The sequence below is a fragment of the Ovis canadensis genome, chromosome X (genome assembly GCF_042477335.2).
Source record: "Ovis canadensis isolate MfBH-ARS-UI-01 breed Bighorn chromosome X, ARS-UI_OviCan_v2, whole genome shotgun sequence".
NCBI lineage: Eukaryota > Metazoa > Chordata > Mammalia > Artiodactyla > Bovidae > Ovis > Ovis canadensis.
This window is the reverse complement of record NC_091727.1, coordinates 118,923,482-118,938,718: the sequence shown is the minus strand read 5'-3', so window position 1 is coordinate 118,938,718 and position 15,237 is coordinate 118,923,482. Positions and strand designations below refer to the sequence as shown.

Genomic DNA, 15,237 nt, shown 5'->3' with positions numbered 1-15,237 from the left:
TCTAAGCAGAAAATAGGGTGAATATAGAGTTTCCCAAATTTCCAAGAGGGTAACCTCCCCACACAGGTGAAGATCACTTTATTGCAAAGGTTCTGAAAGGTACTATGCAAAGGTACTATGAACAATCAGCTGATTCAAAAACCAACATACTGGTCTAATCTCATTCAGCTCCAAAGAAATCAACCAATACCACCAAATCACCTATGTCAATTTTCAGTCTAGATTTCTCTTATACTTAATGTTTAAAACCTGTTTTTATAGCATTCCAACACTTGTAATATTTGTTCAAAGTGGAAAGAAAGTAAGACTGCTTTCCTCCACCTACCCTCAGCATTCTTAAAGATCCCAAACCCTAAAAGCATTGTATTTGATGATGAGAATTTATTTATACTCACTTTTTTTTTTGCTTTAATAAATTGCTGGAAGTCATTTATAATTATCTCTCATGAACAAACAACTAATATGCCAAAGGCTTAAAAATATTCCTTTAAGTAGAAATATAGTCCCTGAAATATACTCTACCCTATTAAAATGCTTAACAACACCATTTCTCATACGTCATTTAGAAATAAACTTCAGCCAGGTAAAATCACCTCAATTAGCAGAGTCCAAATTAATCAGATTTTACTACCCTGACAATGAGTCTAGTAGCAGCTATAGAGTGTAATTACCATTACATTCCGGAACTAAAAATGTTTTCGCCTACAGAATAAAAGAAAGAAAATGATTAAACATATATTTGAAATATAATTTTATGCAGTAGTGGTACCACTACTTTAATATTTAGACTGGGAAATGTCAAAAGCCCTCGTTCACATCACAGGAAACACTGCTTTCATTTATAGAACACTTGGTTTCTACTATGGACAACTGCATAAACGGAATAGAAAGACAGCATGCACAAAGGCTCTTCAAAGCATTGTATGAACATTAATCATTTAAAAATACCTGTGAAATGCATATTTCAGAGATGTAATAAACAAAGGACAATGCTGGGACTTGGCCAAGGCCACAAAACGAGTCATTCTTGGCCAGATCTCACAACATGGAATTCCCTGGTTCCCAAAGTAGAAAGAGATTTGTAGAACTTTTACAAGTCATCTTGCTCAGGACACTCATTGTATAGATGAAAAAAGTGAAACTCACAGAAGTTAACTTGTCACACTATTGGCTAATAGCAGAACTGGAACCAGAAACCAAATCGCAACTCCTAGTCTAGGACTCCTGCTCTAGAAACCCTACTGTCTTTCCTTGTCAATGAGACTGTTCCAGAAGATGTCTGCTTCCATATGAAATGAATCACATTCTACAAATGTCTCCATGTATTCAAAAGAAATAAGAACTACAAAATAATCATTCATTCCTCCAATTACATGTATACTCAAAAGACAGACATGGGAAAGAAACACCAAAAATACAAAAGTGTGCAGAAAGACCACTTCCAAAATCTTAATTCCAGATCATTTAAGAATGATGAGAGAGGCATTTCCCTGGTGGTCCAGTGGTTAAGACTCCGCACTTTCAAAGCAGGGGGATGCAGGTTTGATTTCTGGTCAGGGAACTAAGATCCCACATGCCATGTGGTCAAAAAAAAAAAAATAAAGAATGATCAGGGAGAAAAAGGTAAGTAAAAATTAAGCCAGTCATAGTGTGAGAGAAAAGTGACATATACAGCCAAGAGTCTAATTTTTTCTCACTGTAAATGTTTCTAAATAACTTTATATGAAAGTTTAATTTGCTTATTGACTGCAACAGTTTGTCTCCAGTACCGCCACTTTACAAAATGAATTGACTAATATGTCATGTATCTGACCTCTTTCTCCATATTCTCCCAGTATTCCCTAAGAATTAACCTACCTTTTTCTTGCAAGTTTTGGTTAATCCTGTGGTAGTTACAACTAAAGAATAATAGCACTAACCATCGTTTGTGTGAGCAGGCACTGTGTAATCTTGACAATGTCCCTTCAGACTAACCTGGGAGATCCATGTTACCCCTGTTGCACAGACAAGACTGTAGAAAATGCCCAATTGTGTGCTCTGCTTATGTACTACCAATCAGTAAAGGTACTTGGATGGCAACCAAGTAAGATTGTTAAACCCTTTAAATACACAAAATGTTTTGTGTTGTTCTAGACAACAGAACAAAATTCTTGATACATTCAGGGCTACTCATTACAGGAAATAGAGCTGTTCATATGAATGGCTATACATACTTATGTGTATGTTTCCTCTTTATTTGTTTCAGGAAATTGAATATCAAATATGTTAAACATTTCTTATGAGATACTCACATATGTAACCTTGCTAAGATCAAAATGGAAAATCCCAGACATTTCTCAAAGATAGTTACTTTTGAAAGTCATTGTTTGATCTTTTATAAGCACCTTCTCACAAATCAATTTCCTTAATAGAACTGTGTGGACCTTAATTCCTACAAAGAATTTACATGGATTATTGTAACTATGACTATGCCTTGGATTACTATAATACCTATCTCCTTCACTATATGAACAAGTAGAAAAACACACTTGGTGTGCAGGCACATTCACACACAGGTGTGTATATATGCACAGAGAATTCCTCAGGCCATGATGGCATAAATAATGTGAAGGGAAGTACTCTTACAATCTTGAACCTTTTCAAAGCAAAACAGGGGTACTAAATGCTTGTTTGTTCCTTTGTTTGTTTTGGGTGAGTCAGCAATAAGAGGATATGGTAAGCTGATAAGACAGGAAACAATAGGTAAGGAAACAAAGGAGAAAAGAGCAAGGAAGGTAGTGGACTGGCTGGAAAGAGAATAGAAAGCCAGAATGGTAGTGGTTCCTCATGTTTATGTTGCACCTTTTATAAACGGGGAGTCAGATGAAAGGGGTTATGAGGCTAAGATGGGAGCTGGAGTAGAAGGGACTGAGCAGGTAACAAGAAAGATCCAGTTGTTGGGGACCCATTAACCCACAGATTCTGACTACCCTTAATCTCACTATAGCTGAGAAAAGGATTAACACTGAAAGGGAAATTCGTAAGTTCTTGCCCTTCTTTTTTCCTTTTGTTTTCTGCAGTATCTCTATTTTTATGGCTTTTTGGGGGGGCTACCCCTGAATTCTTCATTCATGATTCCCAAATCCATATGCTTAAGTAAGTCTTTATCTATCTTTGACATGCATGTGTGTGTTTTAGTCACTCTGTCGGGTCTGACTCTTTAAGACCCCACGGACTGTAGCCCGCCAGGTTTCTCTGTCCATGGAATTCTCCAGGCAAGAATACTGGAGTGGGCTGACATGCATACACCAAAGTAATTCTTAAGTATTCCCATCTATTTAAAAAATGCCTTAAAACCCAAAGTGTTTGGAGGTATTATGAGGGATAATGGTGGAAATCAAAAATTTTTACATACTATTTATATACCTGATTTTGCATTACCATTTTTAACTTGTTTGAAAAATGTCATTTAGAAAGATGGTTTATAATCATCAAATAGGGATAATCTATCCAGTGCTCCAATAAGAGGCCACGCTGTTACCATACCCTGTACTCCAGCTTTGCCACTTTGCCTGCCTGAGATGCCCTCCCCAAATTCCTGCTCCTCCTTCAAGAAGGAATCCCAATTGATCACTATTCCTGGCACGTGGGAAAGCACTCAATAAGTATTTGTTAACTAAATTGAAAGAGCAGTTTTCATAAGCAGATGAGTGATTAAATAAGAATTGTGTACCAAAGCCAGGATATATTCTGAAAGGTTTTTTAAATGGTGTTATTGATTCTACTACTAAAAGCAGAGTTCAAGTAACAGGAATATTCATCTGTTAATTTGATAATTTTAGGCTATAAAGTCCTTAAAATGAAAAAAATTAAATATACACATTAACTTGTTTAAAATAAGCATACATTGAAGGAAATCACCCAGAACACATACTTTCTTAAATAAAATAAAGGTGTCACTTATAGTGATGATAGACTGCTCCAAGGAAAAATCTCTGCTCCCATCTCAAGTAATAATTAAGCGTTTAGTTGTCTCTTAACAACTTCCTAAGTATCTACATAAATTACATTTGGTAAATAAAATAGCCAAACTATTGTTAGAATTTCTGATGTGCTTGTACATTAAGCGTACAAACTTATCAAAATAAAAAGCCATTTAAAATGTAGTGTTACTGAAAGAAAAGTTAAGAATATGGCTTTACTGACTGAAAATTCTATGCACAGAAAGCTTTTCAAATAGTTTCACTGCTTTGTGATATCAACGATAGAAGCAAAACTACAAGGTTTCCATGAAAACAATATAATAAGCAATATTAAAATCTTAATGTTTATAAATCCTAAACTATGTTGATAAGAATAAATAATTTCTAATAATGTTTATTTACAATGGTTGAAAAACTTTTTAAAATAAGCACATCACATACCCAGTCTCAAAAGGCATGCCAGTTAAAGAAAGTCAATATTTGCTATGTTATGCATGCTTTCAGTAAAACCTATATAATTTTTACAAAAATCTAAGTTGCTGAAAGACCATTAGAATAAAACAATAAAATACTTTCTTCAATATCCCAATTAGAATTAATGAAATAACATTTTTATCTTGAAAAAATTATATTTCTATATTTTTATCCAAAAAGTTATAATATTCACATGTGCAGAGATCTAGATGATTACTTACTTGTTCCATCTCTCCTTCTGAGTATTTGTAAATCTTGGTTACAAATACTTGAGTAATCACAATAATATTTTGCTAGCCAGAAGCAAACACTTTCATGAAAAGCTAATCCTAATGACTCATTAAGATTATACAACACTACTTAAATTTTATAAAGGGCCCTATAAATGCAAATGACTTAATTTTGTTTTTACCACTTCCCAGGCCTAATCATTAAAACTTTAAATTTCCTATACATATATATATAAACTATTATTTAAAAATAAAAGGTATTAGCTATATAATGAGTGAGAATATCTTAAACTCCAAAAAAGGCTCAACTTTCAACTTGAACCTTGTGACCCAACAGTTTTCTTAAAGGTATAATGTAGAGTTATGGTATCTGCCTACTATGGTGGTATCAAAGAGACTTAACAACCAGTTCAATACCTCTATTTTCATGACAAGTTTGAGATCCTTCTCATTTTCTAACTTAGAATTCCTCTCATAGATAATCTTGAATTCTAAAGATATTTTGGCCACGTCACGTGGCGTGTGGGATCTCAGTTTCCTGTTCAGGGATTGAATCGGGGCCCAGCAGTGAAAGCAGAGTCCTAACCACTAGTCATCAGGAAACTCCCTAAAGATATTTTCCTTAAAAAAAAAAAAAAAAGGAAGGGATGGGAGGCATAGAAACATTTATACTGCAAGATTTCAAATACATGGTAGTAAGTCTAAATTACAGAAGCTAGTCTGCAACTAAAATCTGCTGTGCCTCGAAAACATATTTAGCAATTCAATGAAAATCCTATGATGGAATACATCATTAACTCATGTTATATAAAGTGTTCATGTGTTACGAACTAATGACAGCATTATTTTAGAATTATGTCTAGCTTCATTACTTGGATACAATGGTTGTTCACTGGGGGAAAATCTTTTCTTTTATCTCATATTCTATGACTAACTAAAGTAAATGCAATTCTGATATAAGGAAATGAAAAACAGAATTCCTCTTCTAGGCTAACCCTACGTTTTGACTAGAGACAATTTAAATTGGGGGTTCATAACTGCCTTTCTAAGTCTGTCTACTTCATCTAGTAGTTGAGAACAACTTCACGTCTTCAAAATCAAATATATGTTTTAAATAATCAGTTACTTTTCATGGAATTCTGAAGCTACATAACACTTGAATAAAATACATCTTCCCTTTAGCTAGCATATATTTATTCATTCCTTCCTTATTCAGCTTGATCTAAGTCAGAGACACTGTGGAGCATTTTTATGAATCTTTCACTACAGGATCTGGTCATTTTGTTTAAATTCGTTTACTGTCTAGCCAGTAAACAAAAATATTTATGTTTAGAGATTTCCAGAATTGCCAGTTTTTTGAGATTCAGACTTTTAAAGCATAGAACATAACTGTATTCCAAAAAGGGTGAAGAAGCAGTAAGATCGGGCTTAAACTGATCCTCTAAACAGGGAACAAGAATTAAACCAATCGATTAGTTAGGATCAGGTTTTTGCATTTGTCAACTAAAATGCATTTGTTTGGACGGAGGCCCCTATAGTATTAGCCATTCTTGCCAGTGTCAGATAGACCCTTTGAACTTCACAAACATGAAAATCAATCAACTTATTATGCCAAGCCCAAAATCTGTACAGAAGAGGTACATGCTGAATTCACTCAATCATCAGTGAGTACTGAGAAGTTATGACTTTGCTAGGTGTTACAAGTATGCAAAAGAACACATGTTCCCCAGCCACAAACCCTACAAAATCTAATCGGACTGACTGCATATTCACATATGAAACGTGAGTTAGCATAAATATATTACATCCATTAAGCCTTAACTATCCAGAATCCTAGACAGCTTAGTGTTCTAGCCAGTTTTAAAAAATTAACTTTACAACAACTGGGATAGGTTAACTCTTAAAAATATAAAAAGTCACTAATTTTTCACCTTTTGAGGGCAATGTTTCTGCCTTACCTTCTTTTTTTTCTGCTTTACCTTCTTTGAGTCTCAAATGAACACAAGCCTATTTAAAATGCCTCAGTCAACATAATGCTCAATAGCTATTGTTATATGCTTCTAATAATGATACAACAAGGTGTGCAAGCAACCGCTGTCATTCTTCACCCCTGCCTGACTCCCACCTCCATAGGCCTTGACACTGAATTTGAATGCTTCCAAGAAAAAAGGGGGGAGGTATTTTCTTTACCTTCCAATACACATACCAAGAGAAAAGCCCTATACCTTTGCAGGCTGAATATTGAAAATGTACAAGTCTAGGGACTTTCCTGGTGGTCCAGTGGTTAAGACTTCACCTCCCAATGCAAGGTGTGCAGGTTCAATCCCTGGTTGGGAAACTAAGATCCCACATGCCTTATGGCCAAAAAAATCAAGACATAGAAGCAATATTGTAACAAATTCAATAAAGACTTAAAAAAAAAAAGAAAATGTACACATCTAGAAGTGAGAAGCAGTATTCTTGCATTTTAAACAAGTACTCTAGCTGATCTTCAGAGTCTAGAGGGCTAACCATTACACCACAGAACCCCACTCCAGCTGATTTTCAGGCCTCGTCTATTCAACTTGGAAAAATCCTGCTTTTAAGGTCAAGGTAGCCCACCCCCAGGCAAGATGATCCCAGAATGGGATTCTCTTTTTTGCCTCAGTGCCAGACCATCCTCAGCATATCAGCCTTGGTTGCTCACAACTAGTTGTCCATCCCTACTGTCCATGGCCATTATCTTGCCCTCCCACACTCCAGATACTTCCAGGTCTGGGAGAGTCTGAAAAGCAAGGTCTCCAGCTGGCTGACAGATATGGAGGCCGACAAATAGACACATGCAAAGTGGGAAATGTACAGCAATTAGGAAACAGGGGTGGTACAATTGATACTGATTGTGCAATACAGAGTAGGAGTTAAGAACTTGTGTTAAACTTTTTCGATGAGGAAGGGTGCAGAAGAGGACAGAGCTGGGCACCTGTGATCTGGTTGTTGCCACAAACTTGGAACCTCTCGTGTTATCTTCCTCATCTGTAAAACAGGATGTCAACTTTCCTTGCCAGACTCACAGCAATGTTAGGAAAACCAACTGTACTTGTGTTTATGAAAGCACACTGGACAATATAAAGCACAATACAATGATGTGTGGTATTTCTTTAACAAAATAATTTATTGTTTGTCTTAATAAACACAGTACCCTAGATGTTACTGAAAGTTTCCTGGATGACTGAATGGCTTCTAGTACCTCAGGGTCTTTTTTATGAAGATAAATTCTCATCAACAAAAAACATAGAAGAAAATGCAGACCCTTACACGTACCCTGAAGTTGACTTTTTGAATATATCCTTGAAATCGGCTTGTTTTAAAGATAATTGCCTCCGTCTCCTAAAAGTGGAGTGCAAAAAAAAATTTGGTTAATTGTGGCTTTATTGCATGTATTTTAAATTTTTCAAAGCATACTCTGCAAATATTTTAGCTGTAAATTAATAAATCATATATAAATTCTGAACAGTTAAGACCACACAGAGCAATTTTTAAATATGTAAATTATCTTCAAAAAAAAAAAAAAACCTTAACTAGGAAACCATAGGATTCTATTTGTTTTTAGAAGCTCTCTTAATGTTTCAGAAAGTCTGGAATAGAGACTGACATTAAATACAACATTTATTGGCAGCTGATCTAAAAGACTAAACTAGACAAATTTGGACACAAGGAAACACTTTTCCAGTAAATATATACTCAGCCTTGGAATGCTTTTGTCATTTTCTAGCTTTTTAAGCCTAAAGTTCAGTTCTTTGCTGATATACTGTTTTGCCATTAAAACCCAAAAGCAAATGACAAACATTACAAGCTTTCAGAGAACAGATGGCTAATGTTCTTCTAGGTTCATTTACTACATTTTTTTTTATTTTCATACTGCTTGTAATTAATAAAATCATATAAATAGATGTATTGCCTCCTAACTGGGTGATTCTGTTTTGTGAAGTTCTGTAGTATACCTAACTCCTTTGGGTTAATACAAAGGCAACGATGAACAGACATACTTCTGGTACTGCCTCAGGAATGCAGTTTTAAAAATAGAGACTACTACAGAAGCATTGCAGTATATGCTGTCAACAGTCAATTCGCTTAAAAAATTAAAGTATGCTGGCAGGTGTTTAAGGAGCTCTAACACAAAATTCAATTTATTTACCTTTATCTCATTTATATTGCTATTACCTCATAGAAAGTAAACATACTAAGCACCATCTTTGTTTTAACTTTTTATTCAAAATGAACAGATTTGGCATTTTTCTGGGTCATCTCACAAGCACTATTGCATTATTAAAGTCACAACTAAATCAAAGTCATAGTCTCATAGTATCTTTAAAAAGAGCTTGGCATAAATCTTATCCAGAATGTTATTCTACATCTAATCACTTGTTATGCAAAAGGTAGATAGCAAGTATTTTATTTTTTTAAATGATAAATTCAAAACAGTATTTCCTTATGGCAATACTATTTCAAAGTCTACTTTTACTATACACATAAACATTATTTTGGATCATAAAAAGCTACAATGGGATAAATTCATATTTGTCATATTTCAGCAATAAACCTCACTAAGCAAATAACAATTATATAATTTTTTGCTTAAAAAATATATTAAAGGATCTTTAAATACAGCTTATTTTATATTCCTATTAATATTATTCCTTTCCTTTGTGTATTTAAGAAGAATCTGGTGTGCCACCTTCTGGTAACTGAGTGAAATTATGTATTTTCACACAAGTCACTATTCTTTATTTTAACTTTTAAAAAATATAGATATTTCTTAACCTGTATTACATTTAAGCTATACAAATAAATCTATACCACAGTCTGCAATAAAGTAAAATTTCCCTAGTGATTTTTTCCCCAAATCAAGGTTTATACATGCTTCCTATGATTTTTCCATGGTTACCAATATGTCTCCTGAATTCTACAATACATATAAAATTGATTTCTGTACACCGTTTCCCAGCCACATATGAAAACAACAGGCTTGTTATTTTAATGAATAAGGAACGGCAGTAAATAAAGAAAAAGAAGGTCTCTTACCAATAAGCCCATTTTTCTCTTAAGGTTTGAACTCTCATCATTTGTCATGTTCTTGTGGATCCCTCTCTCATCAAATTCTCTGGAGTTTTAAAGTTGAGAGCTGTGATGCACAGCTAGGCTCGGCTACATCGTAGCGCACCCCAGTGCATCTGCCTGGTATAACACTGCACAGCTGTAGCTCCCAAAAGCAGAAACAAGCTTTCTATATTCAAAACCTATGCACCACACACCTTCCCTCGATAGGAAACTGTAGTCAGGGTGGTTGAACTGTTTCTATTTCTTATCTTAACTCCTGATCAGATATGAAGATCAGAACCACATGAATCTCGAGCTTAGTTATAGTAAACTGAACAGGAACAGTGTGTTCTTCTTCAGAGCAGAGGTGGGCTGAGGCAAATACTAACACCAGGAGATCTGATTGAGGGGAAAAAAAAAATGTTTGTCTTATTTTTCCAAGGGTCACTGTCCTGATATTTGTTGTATTACCTCAAATATTTATTATCTTTAACTCTTCCCTCTCCCAGTCCCTAGTAGTCACTCATTAACTCCTATCCTTTATTTTTTATAAATTTTCTAGGAATCTACCCCCCACTGTTTTTTTAACAAATGAGCTATTTCAAAAAATGCATATAACTGGTTTCTCTGCATTTCCCATATTTAATCTAGCAATCACACTGCTTCTAGATGATTCTCTTAAAAAACAACTGCATATGGTGTAAATTAAATGTTCAATAAATATTTTATTCAACAAATGTTTGTCAAGAACTTGCTGCATGTTAAGTAGGGACTCAGATAGGTGATATGGGTGACATGGTGAGTAAGACACAAATCCATGCTTTCAGGAAGCTTCTAGTTAAGAAAGCAAACATGTACTCTGATAGCATAAAATATGGTGTTTCTATACCTGCTTTAGCAGGATTCGCCCAGGATTCTATAGCAGCAGAGGAACCATGAAATTAATGCTGCAAATGAGGCTGAAGAATGAGGCATTCACCAGGTGGACTCTAGAAGAAATAGCCTCTGCAGACAGACAAAGGTCTGAGGATTACAACATTCTGGGAGAATCAGGAAAGTCTTCAGTACAAATGGTAGGAGCTTCAGGTACATGGTGTTGAGGGAGTGGATTTTAAGATATACACAACCACATCACAGAAGACCTTATATGCCAGCAAATAAGTCTGGATTTTATCCCATGAGCTATGACAAGCCATTTCTTGAATGAATGGATCACTCAAGGAATTCATGAAACCACTATGCCCAGCACACAGAACTCAAGCTGGTCACTCCACTCTTCCAGTTCATTGTCTGGTATTTCCTGACACCAACTTCTCATTCTGTACCTCACAAGCTTGCTTTGTTCTTTCTCTCCTTTACTCCAGAGGTCCTCCTGCACGAAATCCTTTGTCCACTCTGCTTTTCTAAACTCAATTCATCCTTCTAGACTGAACTCAAACTGCATTATTTTCTGTGATGCTTTCCATGGTAATCTGAGTCTACAGTTTATAAATGTTCCTCCATCACATGGACCATGCCATGCATTCTTCCTAAGGCACACAATGCATACAACGTTCAAGAAATGTTTTTGACCCTTTACCTCTAAAGTGAAGCAAGATGGCAAGGAGATGACAGTAAGGCAAAAGTCAAAGCATGAGGCTAAGTGGCCTAAGAAAGTAAACCTCCTCAGACTTCATAGTATACACTATCTCAGAAACTTTCTTCTCCACTCTCAAGCCTAAAAGAAAAGAACATGGATTTAAGAGCGCTAGATCTGGATTGGGCAGCAACTCTCCAGTATTGTGCAACATTTTTGGCTGTATGCATCATAGCTCTGGTTCAAAACATCCAGAGACTTAATAAGAAATAGATACCAATAGAAGCGCTGAATGATGGATCTGTGATCTTTGGAAAAAAGAATGGGGGGGGGGCACTGTGACTGTGTTTTACTATTGATACTTGCAGTAAAAAAAGAAAATTCACCTGAGGGTCCACACCATAAACAAAAAGAATTCATGACGACCACAGAAACAGATGGGAGAGTGAGGACAAGGGAACTGGATCCAGAAGATTTAGAATCTCATGAAGTATTGAGGGAGAAAATCCAAGTATAAGAAGGGAGGGTGTTGAAAAAAGGGCTTTTGGTGTGTAGCTGGGAGAGTCATCTAGGACAAGAAGCTTCACCAGAGAAACATGTCCTGGGGTGTAAATATTTAGTGTTTTCTCCATGTGGAACCAAACCCCATTATGCTCAGTGTCAAATACACAACCTCTCATTGAAGCTGTCATTTAGCATTCAGCTTTGTCTTGTCCTTTTTACATATGCATAATCTCTTAGATTTATGCAATAATGCAAAAACCATGGTGCTTTCTTTTATGTAGCCAATAAAAAATCTTTTCATCTTCAACCACTTCATGTTAAAGTGGGTTAAGAGAATTCTGCCAATAATTTCAAAAAGCAGCTAATACTTGAAAATATTCTCTCAATGACTTAAAAATGCCCTAGATAAAAGCTGTCTACACTTTCTTTCTTATTTATTGAGTGTGAAAACGGACCACTTTTCCTTTCCACTAACTTGTAAGGAAAAAATTTAAATACGGGAAAAAGGAATGTGATTTTGGATATATGCCACACTTTTCTCAAGAAATCTTCAAAAAAGGACAGTATTTAGGGGATATAAAAATGATTTAATCTACTGGGTCTTTGGAAGAATGTTTTAAAACCATGTATCAATGGTACCATGGATATTAAAACAGAGAGAAAATAAGCCAGACCATTTAGTCATTTAATTTTGTGGAAAACAATATGGCTAAAGTATTTTCCTCAGGCCTGGCAGAAAAAAGCAATAATCATTTTAAAAGCAATAATCATGCTTTGAACTAGAATAGGTGTTTTATCCAAATTCACATGAACTATTTCATCTAGAAGTTGTAAAGGAAAAAAAAGAGGGTAATAACTACCTTCTGGTAGTCTACAGTAGGTCTCATTATTTTTGATGATAGAGTCTACATTAATCAAATATAAATAATTCACTTAACTTTCCAGTTAAAATAGCATCATCGTGTCATCTCTTGCATTAGCAGTATTCTTCTCCTTTCTTCTGGCTTATGGAAAGTGGCTCAGAGCAGGATGAGTTGGGTGGTTTATAAAGTTTTCTGTCATGTGGACATATTCTTAGATGCTATGTTTTGAGAAACACTGAAGGGATGGTCAGGGATATTTATTGGGTAGGCCAAAAAGTTCGTCTGGGTTTTTGATACAGTGGTACATTAAACCCAAATGAACTTTTTGGCCAACCCAATGTATTGAATGCAATTGCTTATATTTGTAGAGCCCAGAAGTGCTTATTTCAGGTGAATGATCAAATTCCAGTAGTATCACCACTCAATCTAATTGGAAAGGCAGAGTCTCAAAAGGAAAAAAATGAATGGAAGTGTTTTTTCCTGTTACTAATAACTCTGCCTGTACTGTCACTGGCTTAGGAAAAATAGCAAAGGGAGTAGAAGGTCACAGTTTCATAACCTCCCATTCCTAGCTGAATGAGTCATAACCCTCTTACATATCCCTAAAATGTAACAAAACTCAGGTCATACCACTATACAGTAGCATGAATGATTGAGGCTAAGTCATGAGTAATTCAAACTACCTAAGAGATGTCAGTTATTCAAGGCTAACTATTAAATAGAACAAATCATATCTCACCAACCTAAGTCTTAAATCCATTACTATGTAATAACTACAGTGAAAACTGTCAAGAAGCTAAGTTACATATGATAGACCATTGAGAAGAAAGACCATGTTAAGTTCAGAAACATAGACATAAGGTAAATGACATTCCACAGTCAGAAGGGCAAACATATGGAGTTAATAAGGAAGAAAGAATATTTCTACCTGTCAATTACTTTTCAAGCTAACTTTCCCATCTAGATACCCCACGAAGTATTTTACTTGTTTTAAATTAAAAAGCAGAGATATTACTTTGCCAACAAAAGTCCGTCTAGTCAAGGCTATGGTTTTTCCAGTGGTCATGTATGCATGTGAGAGTTGGACTGTGAAGAAAGCTGAGCGCTGAAGAATTGATGCTTTTGAACTGTGGTATTGGAGAAGACTCTTGAGAGTCCCTTGGACTGCAAGGAGATCCAACCAATCCATCCTTAAGGAGATCAGTCCTGGGATTTCTTTGGAAGGAATGAGGCTGAAGCTGAAACTCCAATACTCATGCGAAGAGTTGACTCATTAGAAAAGACCCTGATGCTGGGAGGGATTGGGGGCAGGAGGGGAAGGGGACGACAGAAGATGAGATGGTTGGATGGCATCACCAACTCGATGGATGTGAGTTTGAGTGAACTCCTGGAGTTGGTGATAGACAGGGAGGCCTGGCATGCTGCAATTCTAGGGGTCACAAAGAGTCGGACATGACTGAGCAATTGAACTGAACTGAACTGAACTAAACGTTAAGTTATAGCTTCATCTAACAGCATTCCAAGTAAAAAAGTTTATTATATCTCTTAAATTTAAACTTTATATTTATTTTTATTTTTTGGAGATGCTGCACAGCATGTAGGAATCCATTTCATCTGGTGTGAGAGTCCTAACCACTGTACCATCAGAGAATTCCCAATACCTCTTAATTTTTAAGAGTCTCATTTTTATTTTCACCCCGACCTTGAAGTAGGCAATGGAAACATTAACATCTCCATTTTGCTAGTGAGAGGCAGTTATTAAATGACTTGGCTCAAGTCACATAGCTGCTGAGAGAACTGGAAAACACGAATTGAGGTCCCCTGACATCTAATTCAGTGTTCATTAGTCACCTCTGTATGATATTAATACTTATTGTAGAGGAAAACGAGACAAACATGACTCCTAAACATCACCAAAAAGGGGAAAGAGCAGTCTTCTCACCCTGATCATGGGGAAATAAATGGCTAGAAGACAGAATATGTCATGAAGATAGAGGATGCTATAATGATTAAGGTGGCAGAATGGTCCACGTACACCTGTGCCAGAAATCCCTTCCCAAGGCTAATCTGCAGAGCACCCTTATATACCTCAGTTAGCCGTTTCTTGGCACAGACCTCAAGTGTGTCATACTCTCTCATGCTCCAGTGGTCTTGTGTATGATATTCTCTTCACTTGCAACTCCCTGCCCTCCTCATCTACCAAAGCCAATCTCTATTCATACTTAAGTGTCCAAGCAGACCTCTTTCCATGAAACCTTCCCTCACATCCCTTAGCAAACTTTGATGTTAGGTTTTCTAAACTCCCATGGCACTTCGAATATGATAGCTCCTTGTCACCTTGGATTATAACTTTCTACTAACTATGCACTAGACTACAAACCCCTGACAGTGGTGGTTGGGTCTCTCTTATGTTTTTACTACACCTAACTCAATGCCTGTCACACAGTAACCCAATTAGAGGAGGCAATTTTAATGAAATCAAGTCAGCAGAGATAAGTTCTTCTCTCCTCTAAAACTATGCATTGTTTTCAGATGATTACGCAAGACATTAT

General features: G+C 35.9%; 1 protein-coding gene across 7 annotated transcripts in view; it reads right to left on the bottom strand.

The window, feature by feature from the left end:
* The window catches only part of KLHL13 (kelch like family member 13), a 200,171-nt gene that overhangs the window by 65,468 nt on the left and 119,466 nt on the right, over nt 1-15,237 (bottom strand). For 3 of the 7 annotated variants that reach the window (XM_070292124.1, XM_070292134.1, XM_070292125.1), the window contains one exon: nt 7,967-8,032. The exons of 3 other annotated variants lie outside the window; for them this stretch is intronic. In XM_070292124.1, the coding sequence (XP_070148225.1) occupies nt 7,967-8,032 (66 nt within the window). Of the gene's footprint in view, nt 1-7,966; nt 8,033-9,727; nt 10,142-15,237 lie in introns of those variants that run through there. One more of the 7 variants, XM_070292126.1, reaches the window with a different exon arrangement.